The sequence below is a fragment of the Rhopalosiphum maidis genome, chromosome 3 (genome assembly GCF_003676215.2).
Source record: "Rhopalosiphum maidis isolate BTI-1 chromosome 3, ASM367621v3, whole genome shotgun sequence".
Classification (NCBI taxonomy): Eukaryota; Metazoa; Arthropoda; class Insecta; order Hemiptera; family Aphididae; genus Rhopalosiphum; species Rhopalosiphum maidis.
This window is the reverse complement of record NC_040879.1, coordinates 68,314,185-68,330,752: the sequence shown is the minus strand read 5'-3', so window position 1 is coordinate 68,330,752 and position 16,568 is coordinate 68,314,185. Positions and strand designations below refer to the sequence as shown.

Sequence of the window (16,568 nt, the reverse complement as noted above, 5' to 3'; positions counted from 1 at the left end):
ACAGTTGATATAATATCAAACCCAAAATATACTCTAGAATCTAAATCGTGTATTACCCAGGTAGGTAAGGTATAGGTACCTACTTATGATAATTTTCATTAAATAAATTATCGAAGGCTTAAATAAGCAACAACTCATTTTAGTAGATATATTGTCAGAAACATCAAACACTGCAAACCAAATGATTGTGTATAATATTTGTTGGTACGGTTCTAAAATTGTTATTGGTCGTCGTATACTCGTGTATGTATATAGCCATATAGGTACAACTGTAAGGTACATATTATATTTAATAATAAGTGCTATCAATATTTTTATACTTGGACATATTGTATTTAAACCACGGTGACAATCCTTTTGAGCGTATATAATCTTCCCTCAGCATCCCTTTCAAAATATTAAGCTTCGTCAAAACGTCGTTGTTCTTTTGAATTGTTTTGTGAACCGATTTTATGTGATCCGACACTAGGGCATTCGCTGTCTTCAAAAACACCAATCTTGTAACTTGACTTTTCTGTAAATCTTCGTCGACCTTGTCTTTTGAACAGTCCAATTCGTGTACCGCGTTCACGGTAGTAGACGGTAAACTCGTAGTTTCCTAAATATTAAAATACTACAATAATTGAAGTACAATACATTTCTAAAATAATTAGGAGTAGGCAAGGTCGAATACAGTGGTCCTAAACGGGGGAGGGAGGGATTTGTTAGTTATCAACTAAAAAACGGTCATCATCTATTTCAAAAAAAACTTTGTTGGAATATATGATACTTTTTTTTATGAACGGGGAGAGGGCAATTGCCCTCATTGCCCCCCTTGTATCCGCCTTTGGGAGTAAGTAGGTATTAATAAGAGGCAACAGTGCATTGAATATCTTAATATCTTAGTATAAATTCATGCGAAACAATAGTTTTAAGTTTTTACGTAAAATGGCTTTCGAAAAATTAAGTACCTATAGACACACTAATCTTTAGGTCAAATAATTAATAATCTTAAAGTCATCAAGCTCATGTATTATTAGTTATTTCAGATTTTTTACGTAAAAAACATAATGCGAGTACTAAGTATAGTATAATAATTATTTAAGAATATTGGAGTAAATTTTTATTATTTGATTAGTTTTAATTTAATTGTAAATAAAAAATGGTTATTTAAGTAATAATAGTGGGATATTTAAAGTCTCTAAAATTAATATTTTTCATAATAACAAAATTACAATAATCATATTAGGCTAAAATGTTATATAGGTACACGATTGACATATCATTAAAATTCAAATCGAAGTTATATACGCTAAAAGCGTAACGTTATACTTATTTAGTAAAAACGTATGAAAAATCTTACATATTACATTATCAAACTTTAAGTATTCAAATAAAACATTTTATGAATTTTTAGCTATAAATAAACATTTTTATGATTTTCATGAATTACGTAAACTTTTAAACGCTTGTAAAAAATATTGTAATATTTATATTTTCGATATTTTTTAATTGTGATGAAAACAAAAATTGTCGAAATCTTATAAATTTTCAAGAAAAAAAAAACACTAAATCATTATTAAATCAATAAATTTATCACAGAATTAAAAACGTCACTCGATTTACATTTAAGTTAAAATCTTATTCGTTATATTATAATTAATTACTCCGTTCCGTTACTCCTTACCTATTCTGATCACTTACCGACACTTCTGCAGATTTTTCTTCGCTGAGTATTTTCAGTATCTCCAGTAATTTCTTCACGTCGATCTTCTCCAAAATGTCCCAGTTGGGCGGATTGTCGACCACGGTCGAGTTGTTCAAGTTGTTGTAACCTAACGAGCTCTCGGGTGTGAAATTTGTTAATTGGTTTAGACGATCCACCGGCATCGTGCCGACGTCTGCGAAAAATACGCACGTGATCATTAACTCGTAGATCATAGTGATCGCGCCCATAATAATTATGCCTCCTTATGAAAAATGAAAATGTGCGTAACAGCAACGTTTTTTTGACGTTCATTTCAACAGCTAACCTAACCGAGTGAAAAACGAGTAGACCGGCATATTATTCTCATGTGAAATAAATAATAATGTTTTAATTTACGATACATTGTTCGTATTGATTATTGTAGAATTAAACAAGTATAGTTGCTATAACTCAAGCTAAATAATAGTTTAAAACTAATATATAATATACATAATATAACTAATATATCGGCGCACACTAATAAAGAAATATTTATATATTTTAATAATAATTAAAATGCTATAAATTATAATCTTTATAATATTTTATTAAATTATACGGTTAAAAATAATGGCTGTTTTTTATAATATTAGGTAGGTGTAGGTACTTACTTAATTATATATATTATATAATTTATATTTTAATTTTTTTTTTTTTTATATTAACAAAATTAAATGGAATTATTTTATTAGTACATATAAGTAGATATTTTTAAATCTATTGACAAAGGTACTTTTGGTATATATAATAAATATATTTTATGATATCAAGCAATAAGCATACTATAAAGTATTGTTTAAAAATATTTACTATATTATTAATATTTTATAACTTTATTTTTATCAAATTTTTCATATATACCTATTGTTATTTTATACTTATATAAATGTTAGTAATCAATTGTCTTTTAACAGTCTTAACTACCTATATATAGGTACATATAAATATTAAAATTCTAAACGTACGATTAAACATTATGCATACCCTAAAAATATTTTATAATTGTAAATAGTAAACAATTATATTATTTAGGATACCTACTACCTAGTTATAAAAACACGTTCAACTATAACCAAATAAAATTTTTATTATTTTTTAATATTATTAAAGTTGAATTTGAATATAATAATAAATAATCAAATTATAATTTTTGAATATATGTATATGTTACGGTAAAAGTACGAATACCGGTTAAACCTAGAATTTACCGGTAAATCCTAGGTTTTACCGAAATCAATTGATAAATGTCCGAAATTCGGACAGTAGTCGGCGAAACCTAGGATTTACCGGTAAATTCTAGGTTTAACCGGTATTCGTACTTTTACTGTAACATACATAATATTAAATAATATTACATTAGATAGGTATCATAACTCATAGAATCAATCTTTTTAAAATGTGTTTAAAGTACTAATAAAATAACTGTATAGATAAATGATATTTTAATATAACACGATTTACATAAAACATATTAGTCAATATTATATTGTACACAAAACACAATACTACACAACTGATATTAGGAAAAAAAGTCCGAAAAAAAATTATTTAAATATAAATTAATTATTAAATTAAAATAAAATTAGTTCTTAAAAAAATTATTTAACAAAAATGTTTTTTTGAGCTTAGTTATTTTTTTTAAAATTTTTGCGTTCTGTATACTCAAATAGTCAAATGTACTTACTATTGAGACAAGTTATACACAATGATATCTCAATAATAAGGGCCTAGCTGTATATTTGCTATTTCCGTATAAAAATAACAAGTAACATTAATACTTATCTAGTATACCTACGATATATAGCACTAGCAATCAACTTCGTGTCATAGTGTACATACTTTAATACATACGTTTATAACAATGGATAGTGTAAAATTAATAAAAGGTGGTAAAAACATTGTTTTTGGTGAATTTGCATGTACAATCCAGCATGAACTAATAAAAACATTAAGATAGAGAAGTCTTCGAAAAAATGTCCTGGTATGTTAACTACCAACAGAGGTGAATACCTATATTTATAATGTAACTGATATTACAAAATATATCACATTGTTTACGATAAAGGAGTAGGGTCAGTAGGGAGTAGTAACGATAACGGCAAATTATATGTGACATAATTAACTTATAAACTATAATATATAAGTACTGTTAGTACTCAATAGTCAGTATATAATATAGTCATAATAATTTAATATAAGTAATTTTAAAATAATGATAATAATTAATGAATAATTAATTACTTTTTTTGTATATTTTAATACCTAATAAATAATATAATTTTTAAATTATTTTTTTCTTGAACTTTTTTTCCGTTTATCCGGACTTTTTTACCGTTTACCTACACAACTATGAAGATTTTATAAGTTATCTATAACTTATAGGTATAATATTTAAATAGATATATAGGTACGATATACCACAGGGGCGTCTTCAGGTCAATTCTACGGGGAATTTCAACTCTTACATACCGCTTTGATAAACCAAAACTTAAACCTATAATATATTTGATGTAATTTTAACTTATATTAGCTTTAAAGATTTCTAATATATTATGCAGATGCAGTAAAATATTACTTACAATTTTAAAGTAAATAATAATATTGATAATAATAATAGTAAAAAATATCTTTATTATATTCAAAAATGTATAATATGTTATATAACAAAGTCCAAAACTCTTTTATTAGAAGCAGCAAAGCGATTAATAATGTCGTCTGTATTAATTGTTTCATTTCTATATGTATATTAAAAAAAGCTAATCCAGTCAGCCTCTGCTCACTCATTCTGCTTCTTAACCAAATTTTTAATCTAATAAACAACAATACACCAAAACAATAATAACTAAGAAGCGTATGCATAAGCAATAAGCAATAAATAATTTATTTACTTAAATGCTTTAAAAATTAAGTTTGTAAATAAAATAAATGCTTGTTAATGAATAATTGATTTTCTGTAATCAATATTAAAATATAGTATCTACCTAATGAAAGAGAAGTAAGGCCGTAAGAAATTTTTAGTGTAAGTAAAAATTTAAATGTATCTATTAGTAGTAAAATTTACAATATGCATAATTTTATACTTTTGTATAAATATTTAAAAAATTAAAATTGTGTTTTAAAAAAGTATATAGGTAGTTTAGTAAAGATTTTAAATAAAAGTATAAAAATGTATTCAATATTTCAATTTCAGTTTGATAACTGAAAAGTGAAAATGATACCTACGAAGAGTTGAGAAGCTGCGTTCTGCAGTTGCTACGCTAACTATTAGAAGAGTGTATAATATAAAAAGAATTTGTCTAATATAAAGAAAAATAAAATCAGGATATTCTTCAATGGCGTTAAATAAATTATTTGGAACTTGTAACCCTAACATAACAAAAAAATCGTAATTAAATTTTCATAACATATCCAATTTTAATTATTAAAAAAAATATTAAAAATTTGTACTAGGCTATCGCCCCTATCGCGGGACGCGTCTGATATACAATTTGAATAAATTACTTAATTATTTTAAAATTTTTACTCTATTTTTTGTTTTTAAACTATGTAAGTACCTATTTACTATTTACATATTTTTATTATTTTTTTTAAATATTAGTTCAATATAGATTAAGTAATTAAGTCCCCCTCTCAAGCTTAAAGTTTATTGTTCTGGACGATTTTGAAATGCTTACCATAATAATCGATCACAGTTTAAACTATTTTAAGTCATATATTTTTTTTCTTTCAAATGTAAAAACAGTAGGCACCTATCAGAAATAGTTAAGGCATTTATGAGGTAAATTAACCTTGAGGAAATTTATTTCGACTCCTGCAGCAGTTAAAATTGTAAACATAAAGATACCTACCTATTGCTAAAATAAAAAAAATGAATTATTAATAATAAACATATTATGCGTAGGTAAGTATAAAAATAGTGGTTATAAAATTGTAAAAAAGATTAACGACTACCATAACCTATGTGTTGTTGTGAACATTATAATATATCACCTATGTCTGTTATAGGTATGTATAGACAAAATAATGGACGACGATAAACGGATTGCCCGGTACGATTTTGTAAGTGTGCCATAATATTATAATTTCGTCCTTGAGACAAACTCTTATCGAGCTCGGCGGCCAATTTTATTTTATATATAGTAGCGGCGACACAGTTATGCGTTTTGTACGGGTAAACATTTAAGTATACATTAAAGCGCTCGCCGCTCGACATTAGTTTTTAATATTCCGCGATAAAAATCGTTTTGATGACTTCGCAAATCCGACAAAACTCGTATACCTACGGCTGTCGTCGTGTTGACCATATTAGGATTTGGAAAAAAAAAACAAACTATTATTAGGCTGATTGCGTCAAAATATGAATGCATACCTATTACACGTCGTGTCCGACGGATCGACCGTCCGTTGTCACGAGGAATAAAAAACGCATAGGCACATACATTGTCTACGGTTCTGTGGGTTGTATTAATATTATTACGGTGACGAGAACGACATTAAAATAATAGGTAGTCTACCAATTTTTTTTTATAGGTACCTATTGAATTTTTTGTTATCGCCGCAGCGGCGGGTATCGTTATCGATAAGATCGCGTTATCAGTTAATCGGTCGGTGTTTGTTTAGACGTTCGTCGCTTATCACTGACCTGCTTTTTGACCTATCTTTCAACCAAATGTTAATAGTTATTATTTTAAAAGCTTAGATTTATTTGTTTTCGTTGTCGATCTTTTATTAGAAAAGGTCCCGTAGTGCCTTTCAGGACTCACAGTATAATTTCGGCTTACCAATTTTTCAATTCCAATTCATCGATCGGTCCCAGTTCATAATAAAATATAAACACTCAATGCCTCACTTTTTGTCAACATTTCATTAATTACCTACCCACAGGCTACATTACAAATTGCTGTTACGCTATTAAAACATAATAACTATTCATGGGAAATCTATTCGCAAAAGTAAGTAAAAATAATTTAATTTTTATATAATGTTTTTCTTAGACTCGTGGATAAAAAATAAAAATTATATTATAGAAAAATGTGTTAAGTAGAATTAAATGCATTTGCTTTTCAAAATTATTTTGATGAATGGAAGTTTCTCTTTATTGCTTATGTAAACATTTATTCGATAGAAGACAAAATGGAGAAGATTCACTATTTTATTAAATTGAAGTTATTTTCAATATGCTTTAATTACAAAATCATATATCTAAAAATAATTTTGAATATTATTTTCTTATGATTTTGTAAAACTCAATTTTTATTTCTTTTAACTACAATTACATACTGGACTCATTCTAAAGATTTTTGCTTACTGCCCAAAATATACTAAACATATTTTTCACGTGAACTTTTTTCGATTTACATTAATACTTGTTCTTTTCCACCAAATAAATTATGTCTTGAAAATTTAGAAGTTTGATCATTAATCAAAAATTGAAGCAAAAATTCATTTTTAATTGAAAACAATATGTCTAAAATATGTCAATTTACTAGTTTTATTTTTCTTGTACTTATTAGTTATTAACATTTTATACAAACAATATATCTTTATTTAAATTTAAAATGTTAAAGTTTGAAATACAAATACTTAAATAATGAAATTATATTTTACAAATAAAACTTTCTTTTTTTATGAATAACTTGTATCTTTAACATCTCAGAAAATATTGAATTATTGTACCTCATCGTAATTCATATTTTGTAGATTATTCAATCATTGAAATGACAAGTAATGTTAACTTAGATAATTATTAGGTGCAAGATGGGTTACACAAAAACCGAGTAAGAATTCAATTATTCTCATGTCTCAGTGATGATGAAAATTATGAAATACTAGGCAATAAACATAATGCCATAAAATGTATAAGGCCAACTGCACTTTTGATATTTCTTACAACCTAATTTGATTCCTAGTGCCTGTTTGAATAAGACCTGATAACATAATATAAATACATTTTTTATTATTTATGTAACTTTATATTTATTATTTTTCCTTACTTATTTATTTTATTTATAGGTACCACAATAGTTATATAAAACAAAATTTTTAGTCATTACAATATCATTACTTACATTACGCATATCTTCTACTAATTAACAAACTTGTTATCTATTGCTATAAAATACATGTATATTTTAATTTCTAGCCTTACCATGAATTCAATATTGATCAAAAGTTGTCACTACAAGATTTTAAATTGCTGGAAAATAAAGAAGTGAGTTTTTTTAATTTACAATTTAACTATTACCATTTAATTGACAAAATTGATAACTCTTAAGAAGATGCAACACCCACATATTTTGTCTCCATCTTACAAATGCGCAACATAGCAAATTTACGCTCAGCAGATCACGTTTAGCTCTGTTAGTTTAAAAATTAAAGTGAATCGACCTATTATGAAATTTGATAGTAAGAATATTAATTGTGTTTGTATGTTGGTTTTTTACAATTATTCAGTTTTTTTTAATGCATTACTTGCTAAAAATGTAAACTATCGTAAAAAGTCAACATAATAACACAGATGATGTGTTCTTACCATCAAGTTTCATGATAGGTTGATTCACTCTAATTTTTAAACTAACAGTTTTGCATCTGCTGAGCGTAATTTGCTATGTTACGTACTTGTAGGACAGAGATAACACATTCAGGTGTGACACCCTCTTAATTATTAATCTACTGGTAGTCTCTGATTTTATTTTCTCAAAATGTTATGATTATAAAATATACTCCAATTTGTACCTACTGGAAAAATGCTGCCTAGTAAACTTTGTTACCTTTAATATTCTTTACTACATTACCTGCTAATCAGTTATTAGTTATTAAATTGTCATTCTGTAATTTAATATTTCATTGTTAAATAACATAAAATAACATTTAAATTATAATTACTAGCATTTAAGACTCATATCAGCAGTGACGTGCCCAGGGGGATATATTTTATAAGCAATAATTAGAGTTTAGAAGTTATAGGAGCCAAAAAAGGCAAAATATGCATGCAAATTTATATGAAAAAATTATAAAATAAGCATGAAAAAATGTGAAATATGCAAAAAAAAATATTTATTTATTTATTAAAAGTTTATTTCTTATTTATTAATATACACAAAAAAAATGTCTAAAAACCTATATTTAAAAAAATTGTACTATTAAAAACTGAAATATGGCGTATAACCGGTTGGCATTTGAGATTTTATTGAACTAAAAAAATAATTAAACAAATATATGTTGTATAACACCTGTTAAGTTAGTTTTTGCATTGAGCCACCAATATTTTCTTAAAATTTTCCATGTGAAATGCCCAAATTTTTTTTAGAAAATATTGAATATGCATTATACAAGTATGTGAAAATTTATGAAAATCAACAAAATATAAATTTTTCTAAAATTAATGAAATATGCAAAATATGTATTTTTAATTTTCAATTTTTAAACTCAACATTGTATAGCACAGATTTCTAGCTTGGTCTGCTAAAAATCTAGAGCATACAGAACAATATGCAACTCTTATAAGTTCCAAACCCTAATAATAATAAATTTAAATGAATTGTGATGATCCAAAGATACGAATAAGCGGCTTAATGGTTCAAACCTCCAAAAATTGTATATAGCTTATAAATGTGTATTTACTCCATACATGTATATTGAGTATGGTTCTATAATTAAAATGAATTACAATTGTAACACACTAATACAAAGTTCTTTAATTAAAATAACACCATTAAAATAAAAACATTTATTAAAACAAGTTAAGTAAAAGAAATATAATTCTTTAAAACAAATTAACTATTCAAAATGAAAATTTAACTGCTTAGCTTTTGTACTCATCTCATTTATTACTTCATTTAATTTAATTTTAATGTTTTGATGAATGTTATTAGAGCTAAGCCATTTAATCTTCTTTTGTTCAATAGAATTTTTTACATAAGTCCTTAATTGCCTATAATTTTTAGTAACTTGTGTATGTGTGGAAATATTATGTCACATTCACCAAATACACTTTGAGCTCTTTTTAAAACATCAATCTTAAAACACTTTTTTTGCCATAAATATAACTCTAGCTATAACTAAACCACTGTTATTGATATGTATAGCTTAATAAACATATAAAAATGCTACAGCTGGAATAATTGAAAAAAAGCAAAAATAAATTGGTTTATTAAGAACCATGACATGAAACAAATGTATGAATAAAAATTAGATGTATATCTCATTTATAAAAAAAGAAGCATATGCTTTAAAATCTGATTTTTAGTGATCACTGATCTGTATAATGAATGTTTATAAGAGACAATAAATTATTACTAATAATTAGAGCACTAATTTTTATGCAATTGCATATTTTTGAATTTTTGTCAGTTATCTTTAAGAATCATAATAGTTTGAAACTAATAGTGAAATATTTCTGCATATTTTTAATATAAATTTAAAAAAGTAGAGTATTAAGCATGAGTATATTGTCAAATAGAAAAATTAATAATACATTTTGTAGGCATTAAATAGTAATATGTATAAATATGGTAAATATATATAAATAAATAAATTATATTTAACAAGATCCTACAATACTTAGTTGCTTTAAATATGCTAAAACTACTTCAGTTGACATTGAACGCTCTTTCTCAGTCTTCAAAAATATTTTAACAGATAAATTTCACAATTTCACTGAAGAAAAACTGAAAATGTTATGGTTATTTATTTTAATAATAAATCAAATTTTAAAAATATATTAATTTATTAAAAAAATTCTCTTTTTAGTATAAACCTATTATTATAATTATTATAAGTTGTTAATTTTGTAAATAAAATAAAAACTATGTATATTTTTACCATAAATAATTTTGAAAAAAAAATTGTCTTGTATATTTTTACGATCTTGACGTCATAATGTTATGGTATTTTTTGATAGTTATTAGTGCATAAATATTCGTGCTCAATTAATAGTAAAAATAATGATTTATAACAGCTCTTATACCTTCTAAGTTGTTTATGAAAGTTAAAAAAAAATCATTGTTGGAGTTACATTTCCCCACCCACCCTGGGAACGACATTGTGATATCAGTGATATCTAAGATCTGTAAGTTTTACTAGTAAAGATAAATGTAACTAAATTATAAAGTCTGTTTTTACTGACAAAATTGCATTTTTTTAATCTTAATGATTGCTCTAGTAAATACAGTAATACGGTTTCATAAAAAAAATTATATTTTTTTTTTTAGTTAGGTAATTAATAGCTTTTTAATTCTTTTGCCATTATTTGTTTGAATTGTTCATATCAACAGTATATCATTAGAAACTAAAATATTTCATAAGATAAAAAAATAATTTCAAAAATGAAATATAATAAATAATGGGTACCTACTTTTTAGTTATCATTCTCTGGCAACCAATTTACCATTTGACTGCCAGTAGAAATCTTGAACCTATTATTGTATTATATAATTTTATTATGTAATCCGTTTGTTTTTTTATTTAAACACATGCTAGTCCATCAAAAATAATAATTATTACATCATATTAGTGGAACACCTGTTTGACTGCTCAAAATATTGAATGTTTATAACTTATGGTGATTGGATGGGATAAAAAAATATTAAACTAATTTATAGGTCTTAATTAGATTCTTATATAGTTAATTTCTGTATCATCAAAAAGCATTAATTTTGTTTGTTTTTTTTAAATAATAAATTACATATTATTTATTAAATTAATGTCTTCTTTATATTAATTTACTATAAATTATTTAATTAACAAATTCACCATGTGTATTGTAAGAACTAAGAAGTAATAACAAATATAAACTAAAAATTAATACTAAATATTTCTTTGTATAAAAACAGAATTGAAATTTCCTCAGAAGCCAATTAACTGTTAGATAACAACCAAAAAGTATCAAAAAACTAATTAATTTAAAACATTTATGTTTTTAAAATTTCATATGTCAAATCTTGGCTAGTTCTAAAACAGCTTTTTTTGGTTTTTTTTTTAAATAAAATTAAATAGTTATAGTATAAATCTAATATATATCTAGTATTTTATTATTGAATCAATAATAATAAAATTGTCACTGTTAATAATATTTTATTGAATTGATTTTTGAATTAATTATAATTTATATAAAAAATTAATTAATTGCACTGATGGTTTTTTTTAATTCATGTAATTTATTTTATTTATGGACATATGATTTTAATTTAATTAAAATTAATATATATTCAGTATTTAGTTATTTAGTCCATTATTATTATATAAACATATTTACAGGCAAGAGTTGATCAAGTGTACATGCATGGATATTCAAAAACTAAAGATTTTATTCTTGAATCATCAATTAACTTAATGTTTACATCAAATTCTTTCAATAATGTAAGTTTTCTAAAAAAAATACTGATACTGATTCCTGTAATCCAATATTTGACTTTTATATCATTTTTTTTTCAGATAATAAAAAATGCTGAAATTGTTCGTAAAAATTTAATGAGCTTAAATTGTTTTGAAAATATTAGTGTTAATATAGATGTAAGTAGTGGATCAAATTCCACTCCAAATGGATATAAGGTATTTTTAAAATACAATTTATAAATCATTTTTTTGTATTATCTAATTTCTACTTTATCTATTTATAGGTTACTTTTAATGTACAAGAACTGAAATTTGCATCTAGTATACTTCATTCGGTTGCAAGAGATAATGAAGGATTTGTTAAATTAGGTTTTAAGCTAAACAACTTAACTGGCCATGCCAATCATTTTAAAATAGAATCATCACTCGGAAATAGTGGCACTCAAAAGTATGATGTTAGTATATCCAAACATATTCCTGGAAGTATATCTTCATGGTTTGTATAATTTAATTGATCTATAACCTCAGATCTTAATTTTCAATTAACTACATTATTTAGTTGTTTTAATCATTTTAGCACTTCCTCACATATATTTAAAAAGAAATCATACTGGAATACTGTACATGGTGTTTTCAACGAGTGGGGAACTTTATTTGACTTATTATTCCTCGCATCTTATAAAGTAGGTACCTACACCAAACTTTTTTTAAAAAGATATTATATTATATTTTATAGAATAATTTATTAACAATTTTTTTTAAAAACATTTCTAGAGTCATTTTAGTCAAAATTTACAGTATGAAGGTGTAGTACGTGATATAAATATGTTATCAAAAAATAGTCCATTTAAACTAAGAGAGGAATCAGGTTTATCAGTTAAATCTTCTATTAAACATATAACTACGATTGATACTAGAGATTCCAAGGTTTTAGCTAATGAAGGTGCATTCTTCCAAATGGTTATGGAAGTAGCTGGTTTTGGCGGCGATGTTAAATTTTTGAGGAACTATTTTACAAGCCAATTTTATTCAAAAATCAGTAAAGATGTTGTAGGTTAATTTATACTTTAATTGTTAATTATTTATCATTTGTGTGGAAAGTAATATTTGTTGAAATTCTCTATGGAGGTGTTTCAAGGATCATTTGGTGGTGGATTTCTAACTGATTTAGGAACATTTAAAAAAGTTAATATGATGGATAGATTTTTTCTCGGTGGTCCTATGACATTACGTGGTTTCCAGTCTCGAGGAATTGGGAACTTAAATGATAATGTTGTGGCTGGTGTTACGGTAATTCATCAAAACATTAATATAAATGTGGTACATTTGAACAACAAATAACTATAATTAATAAATGTTTATAATTATATTATAGAGCTATTGGGTTTCTGCCGTCCATATTTATGTAAAACCACTTTTTGGCATGGAAAGTAACCGAATAAATGAGGCAATCAGGCTACATTTATTTTGTAATGCTGGGAATATATCATTCTTTGGTAAAAACAGTTATTAATTTATTATATATTCCTAGTTTTTTTATTTATATATATTTGGTTTTTTTTTTAGGTAAAGACACCAAATCCAGTCTGGGAAAAACATTTAAAGACGTCAGGTTATCAGCTGGTGTCGGGGTAGTTGCCCGAATTGGTAATTCAATAAGGTTTGAGTTCAATTTATGTTCACCAATTCAATATTCACCTGGCGATAGAATTGTTGATGGTTTTCAATTTGGAGTTGGAGCAAACTTTATTTAAAAGATATAAGACCAGAATCTCTGTATGTGCTAGTTACCTTAATTATAATCAAGTATTAATCAATTGTATTGATTTTATATAAAACAATAATTTATTTATTTAAATCAGAGACATCAGTATTATTTTATTATATCTAATTTATTGTTTTATTTATATTTTTATTTTTGTTTTTGTTTAATGTTCAATGTAATTAATATATATGTATGAACATGAATAGGTACTAAAAGTTCAAGTATAATGTACTTATTTAGATTACGACTGATCAAATATAATAGCAAATTAATTTTTAATCACATTTTATTTTTATTTTATAACCCATAATGTTTTAAACTTTTAATACAATCTTGAATAATAATTTAAATATTAAACCTACCTACCTACCTTTTATAACATAACAATATTTTATTTTGTTATCATTTTATAATTTATTGCAGTTGCTTAGGTATTATTTATAAAAAACAGTTTTATTAAAATTTCACAAAATTATAAATAATAGAAATTGCTCGATTCAAACATTTCATATTTATTCAAAACTAAATGTAAGTATTTTAAACGTTAATTTTTGCATATTAATTTTGAGTTATGAACATTTTTAATATTTTTATTCTATATATAATATTTTAAATACTCGAAACTCGTTTAAAAATTTAAAATTGTTAAAGAACCAACATATAAACAGATAATGTTCTTACCTTTATGTTAGACATAGTTCAGTAGATCAATCCACTTTATTAATAGTTAACAATACAAAATACATTCTGCATATAGCCGATACTAATTCAGTGTATTTCTATTGTGTACAAATGTGAGAGTTGCATCTTCTTAAGTGTATGCATGGTTTGTTTGATTTAAATTGGTATGTATAATTGAATAGAGTAATGGACTAAACTAAAATTATATCCATATGTTTCTTTGACTCTTTATTAAAATGGCTTAGCTAAGCTGCCAGTTTAAAGTATATTAGAAAGTAATCTAAGTCTAGCATCAGCGTTGTAGAATTTGCTATGAAATTATTATACAACAATTTAGGATAATATTATTTTTATGTCATCATATCTGATCAATTGATGGCCACGAATGATAAACTACTTTAATATATAATAATATAAAATATATACATTTATATTATGGCCGAGTGAGAAGGTATCTAACACACAAAAATTAAAATTTCAACATTGATTGCTTATTTTGATTAAAAAGGTAATTTATGATATGATTTAACTAAATAATTACACTGGTTTAAAATTTATAAGAATTCGGAAAATTAATTTGGTTTTAACTAAGTCATTCTGTCTCTATTACTAGTATTACTATTAACTGAGGCATGTAGAACCATATCGTCCAAACCCACAAAAGTTATACTTTACCTTCACGACCAACTTTACCTCCAATTTTTAATTATTGAAATACTTGAATAAATTAAAAAAATACCTGCTATCAGTATTAATAATTAAAATTCACATAGATACTAGATAATTATTAAATAATAATGGAAAATACAGTTAAATAAATAAATATATAGTTAAATTTTTGCTTTTAAGATAATTTTGAAGTTTAATGTTACAATTGTTAACAATCAAAATAATTAGTTACCATTCAAAATTGATAACATATCAACAATTAAAACTTAATTGTGAAACGTGAAAAAAGTGATTTAATTTTCATACTAGCCTTAACCTATATATTTACTTTTTTGCAGCTGTACATTTTGTAATAAGCACCTCGTTCTCGTTCAACATCTATCTAAGAAAAAAATAAATTGTTATCACAATACCTACATACATGATGCATAGATTATATTAGTTTTGGTAAATTTGTTCCGGAAATGCTGCCATTTGCATAGTTAACATGTCGACAAACGGCTAGAAGTAGTACATTGTAACTTGTAAGTACCTACATAAATACATTAAAGCCTAGAGGGATTCGATTCAAACTAAATTTACAACAAATATAGACTAAAATCTTATGAAAATTGACTACCTATCGTGTAGTCGTCGGATAAAATTTCTAAAATCGTAATATTTTAAATTTATTATGAAATTTACTTGAAAACGACTTCCGCTTTTTTTGAAATAATCACAATTTTACCTTTAAAACTTAAAATTATAGTTAATAATTTTGAATAGTGAATACCTATTAAGAATTGATAAGAAGAGATGATATTTTTTTTTTTATCACTTTCAAATAAATAGGTTAGTACAGCGATTCCCAACCTTTTTAGTTGTGCGGACCACCAACTTTGTAAAAAAATCTTTAAGGCCAACTAATGACTATTAGCACACCTATATTATAGATATAATTGATACGTATTTTTCAAATTTAGAAACAGCAAAAATAATCGATGTTTACTATAGTTGCTGTCAAAATAATAAATAACGTACTATAGTTGCGGTTAACCAACAAAAAGGTTACCTACTAGCTGATTGCGGTCTCTCGACAAAAATATTACTAATTAGTAATTACTGATTGCGGTCTCAGTGAATCCCTAAAGCGCAAATCGTCTATTTTTTCGATAGGCAAAAAGCACAAATTCGTTTTCCGCTTTTGCACTTCACTGGCTCAGTAGTGGGATAAAAGCGCAAAAATAAATAAATATTTCTTAAACTTACCTAGTACTTTTATACTTAAAAAAAACGACAGTGATTTAGTTCGGTTGAAATTTAGTATTATAAAAATATTATCGTATAACAAATTACGGCGGCGGTTGATAATCATGTAAGATAACTTAACAGTAGTTATATACACGGTATAAA

General features: G+C 25.0%; 2 protein-coding genes across 2 annotated transcripts; one reads left to right on the top strand and one right to left on the bottom strand.

Annotated features, from left to right (window-relative positions):
• Positions 1-301: 301 nt before the first annotated feature.
• Positions 302-1,935, bottom strand: LOC113558969 (the record flags this gene model as incomplete). The annotated part of the gene is made up of 2 exons (XM_026964563.1): positions 1,684-1,935; positions 302-598 (listed from the first exon to the last, which is right to left on the bottom strand). Coding segments are annotated over exons 1-2 (549 nt in total), but the record flags the coding sequence as incomplete, so codon positions are not given.
• Positions 1,936-6,012: 4,077 nt separating this feature from the next.
• Positions 6,013-14,051, top strand: LOC113556927 (sorting and assembly machinery component 50 homolog). Its single transcript, XM_026962159.1, has 10 exons — positions 6,013-6,678; positions 7,869-7,937; positions 11,984-12,085; positions 12,161-12,277; positions 12,346-12,557; positions 12,639-12,744; positions 12,836-13,111; positions 13,190-13,351; positions 13,437-13,557; positions 13,628-14,051. Exons 1-10 carry the CDS (start codon positions 6,658-6,660, stop codon positions 13,813-13,815), a joined length of 1,374 nt encoding a protein of 457 aa, XP_026817960.1. The 5' UTR covers positions 6,013-6,657; the 3' UTR covers positions 13,816-14,051.
• The last annotated feature ends 2,517 nt before the right edge of the window (positions 14,052-16,568 follow it).

What these genes read in the sequence shown, in the direction of transcription:
- LOC113556927 (XM_026962159.1), top strand. Translation starts at nt 6,658, where the DNA reads ATGGGAAATCTATTCGCAAAA. An exon ending in CCACTCCAAATGGATATAAG is followed by an intron (nt 12,278 to 12,345) that starts GTATTTTTAAAA and finishes ATCTATTTATAG; the next exon opens with GTTACTTTTAATGTACAAGA. An exon ending in CCTGGAAGTATATCTTCATG is followed by an intron (nt 12,558 to 12,638) that starts GTTTGTATAATT and finishes TAATCATTTTAG; the next exon opens with CACTTCCTCACATATATTTA.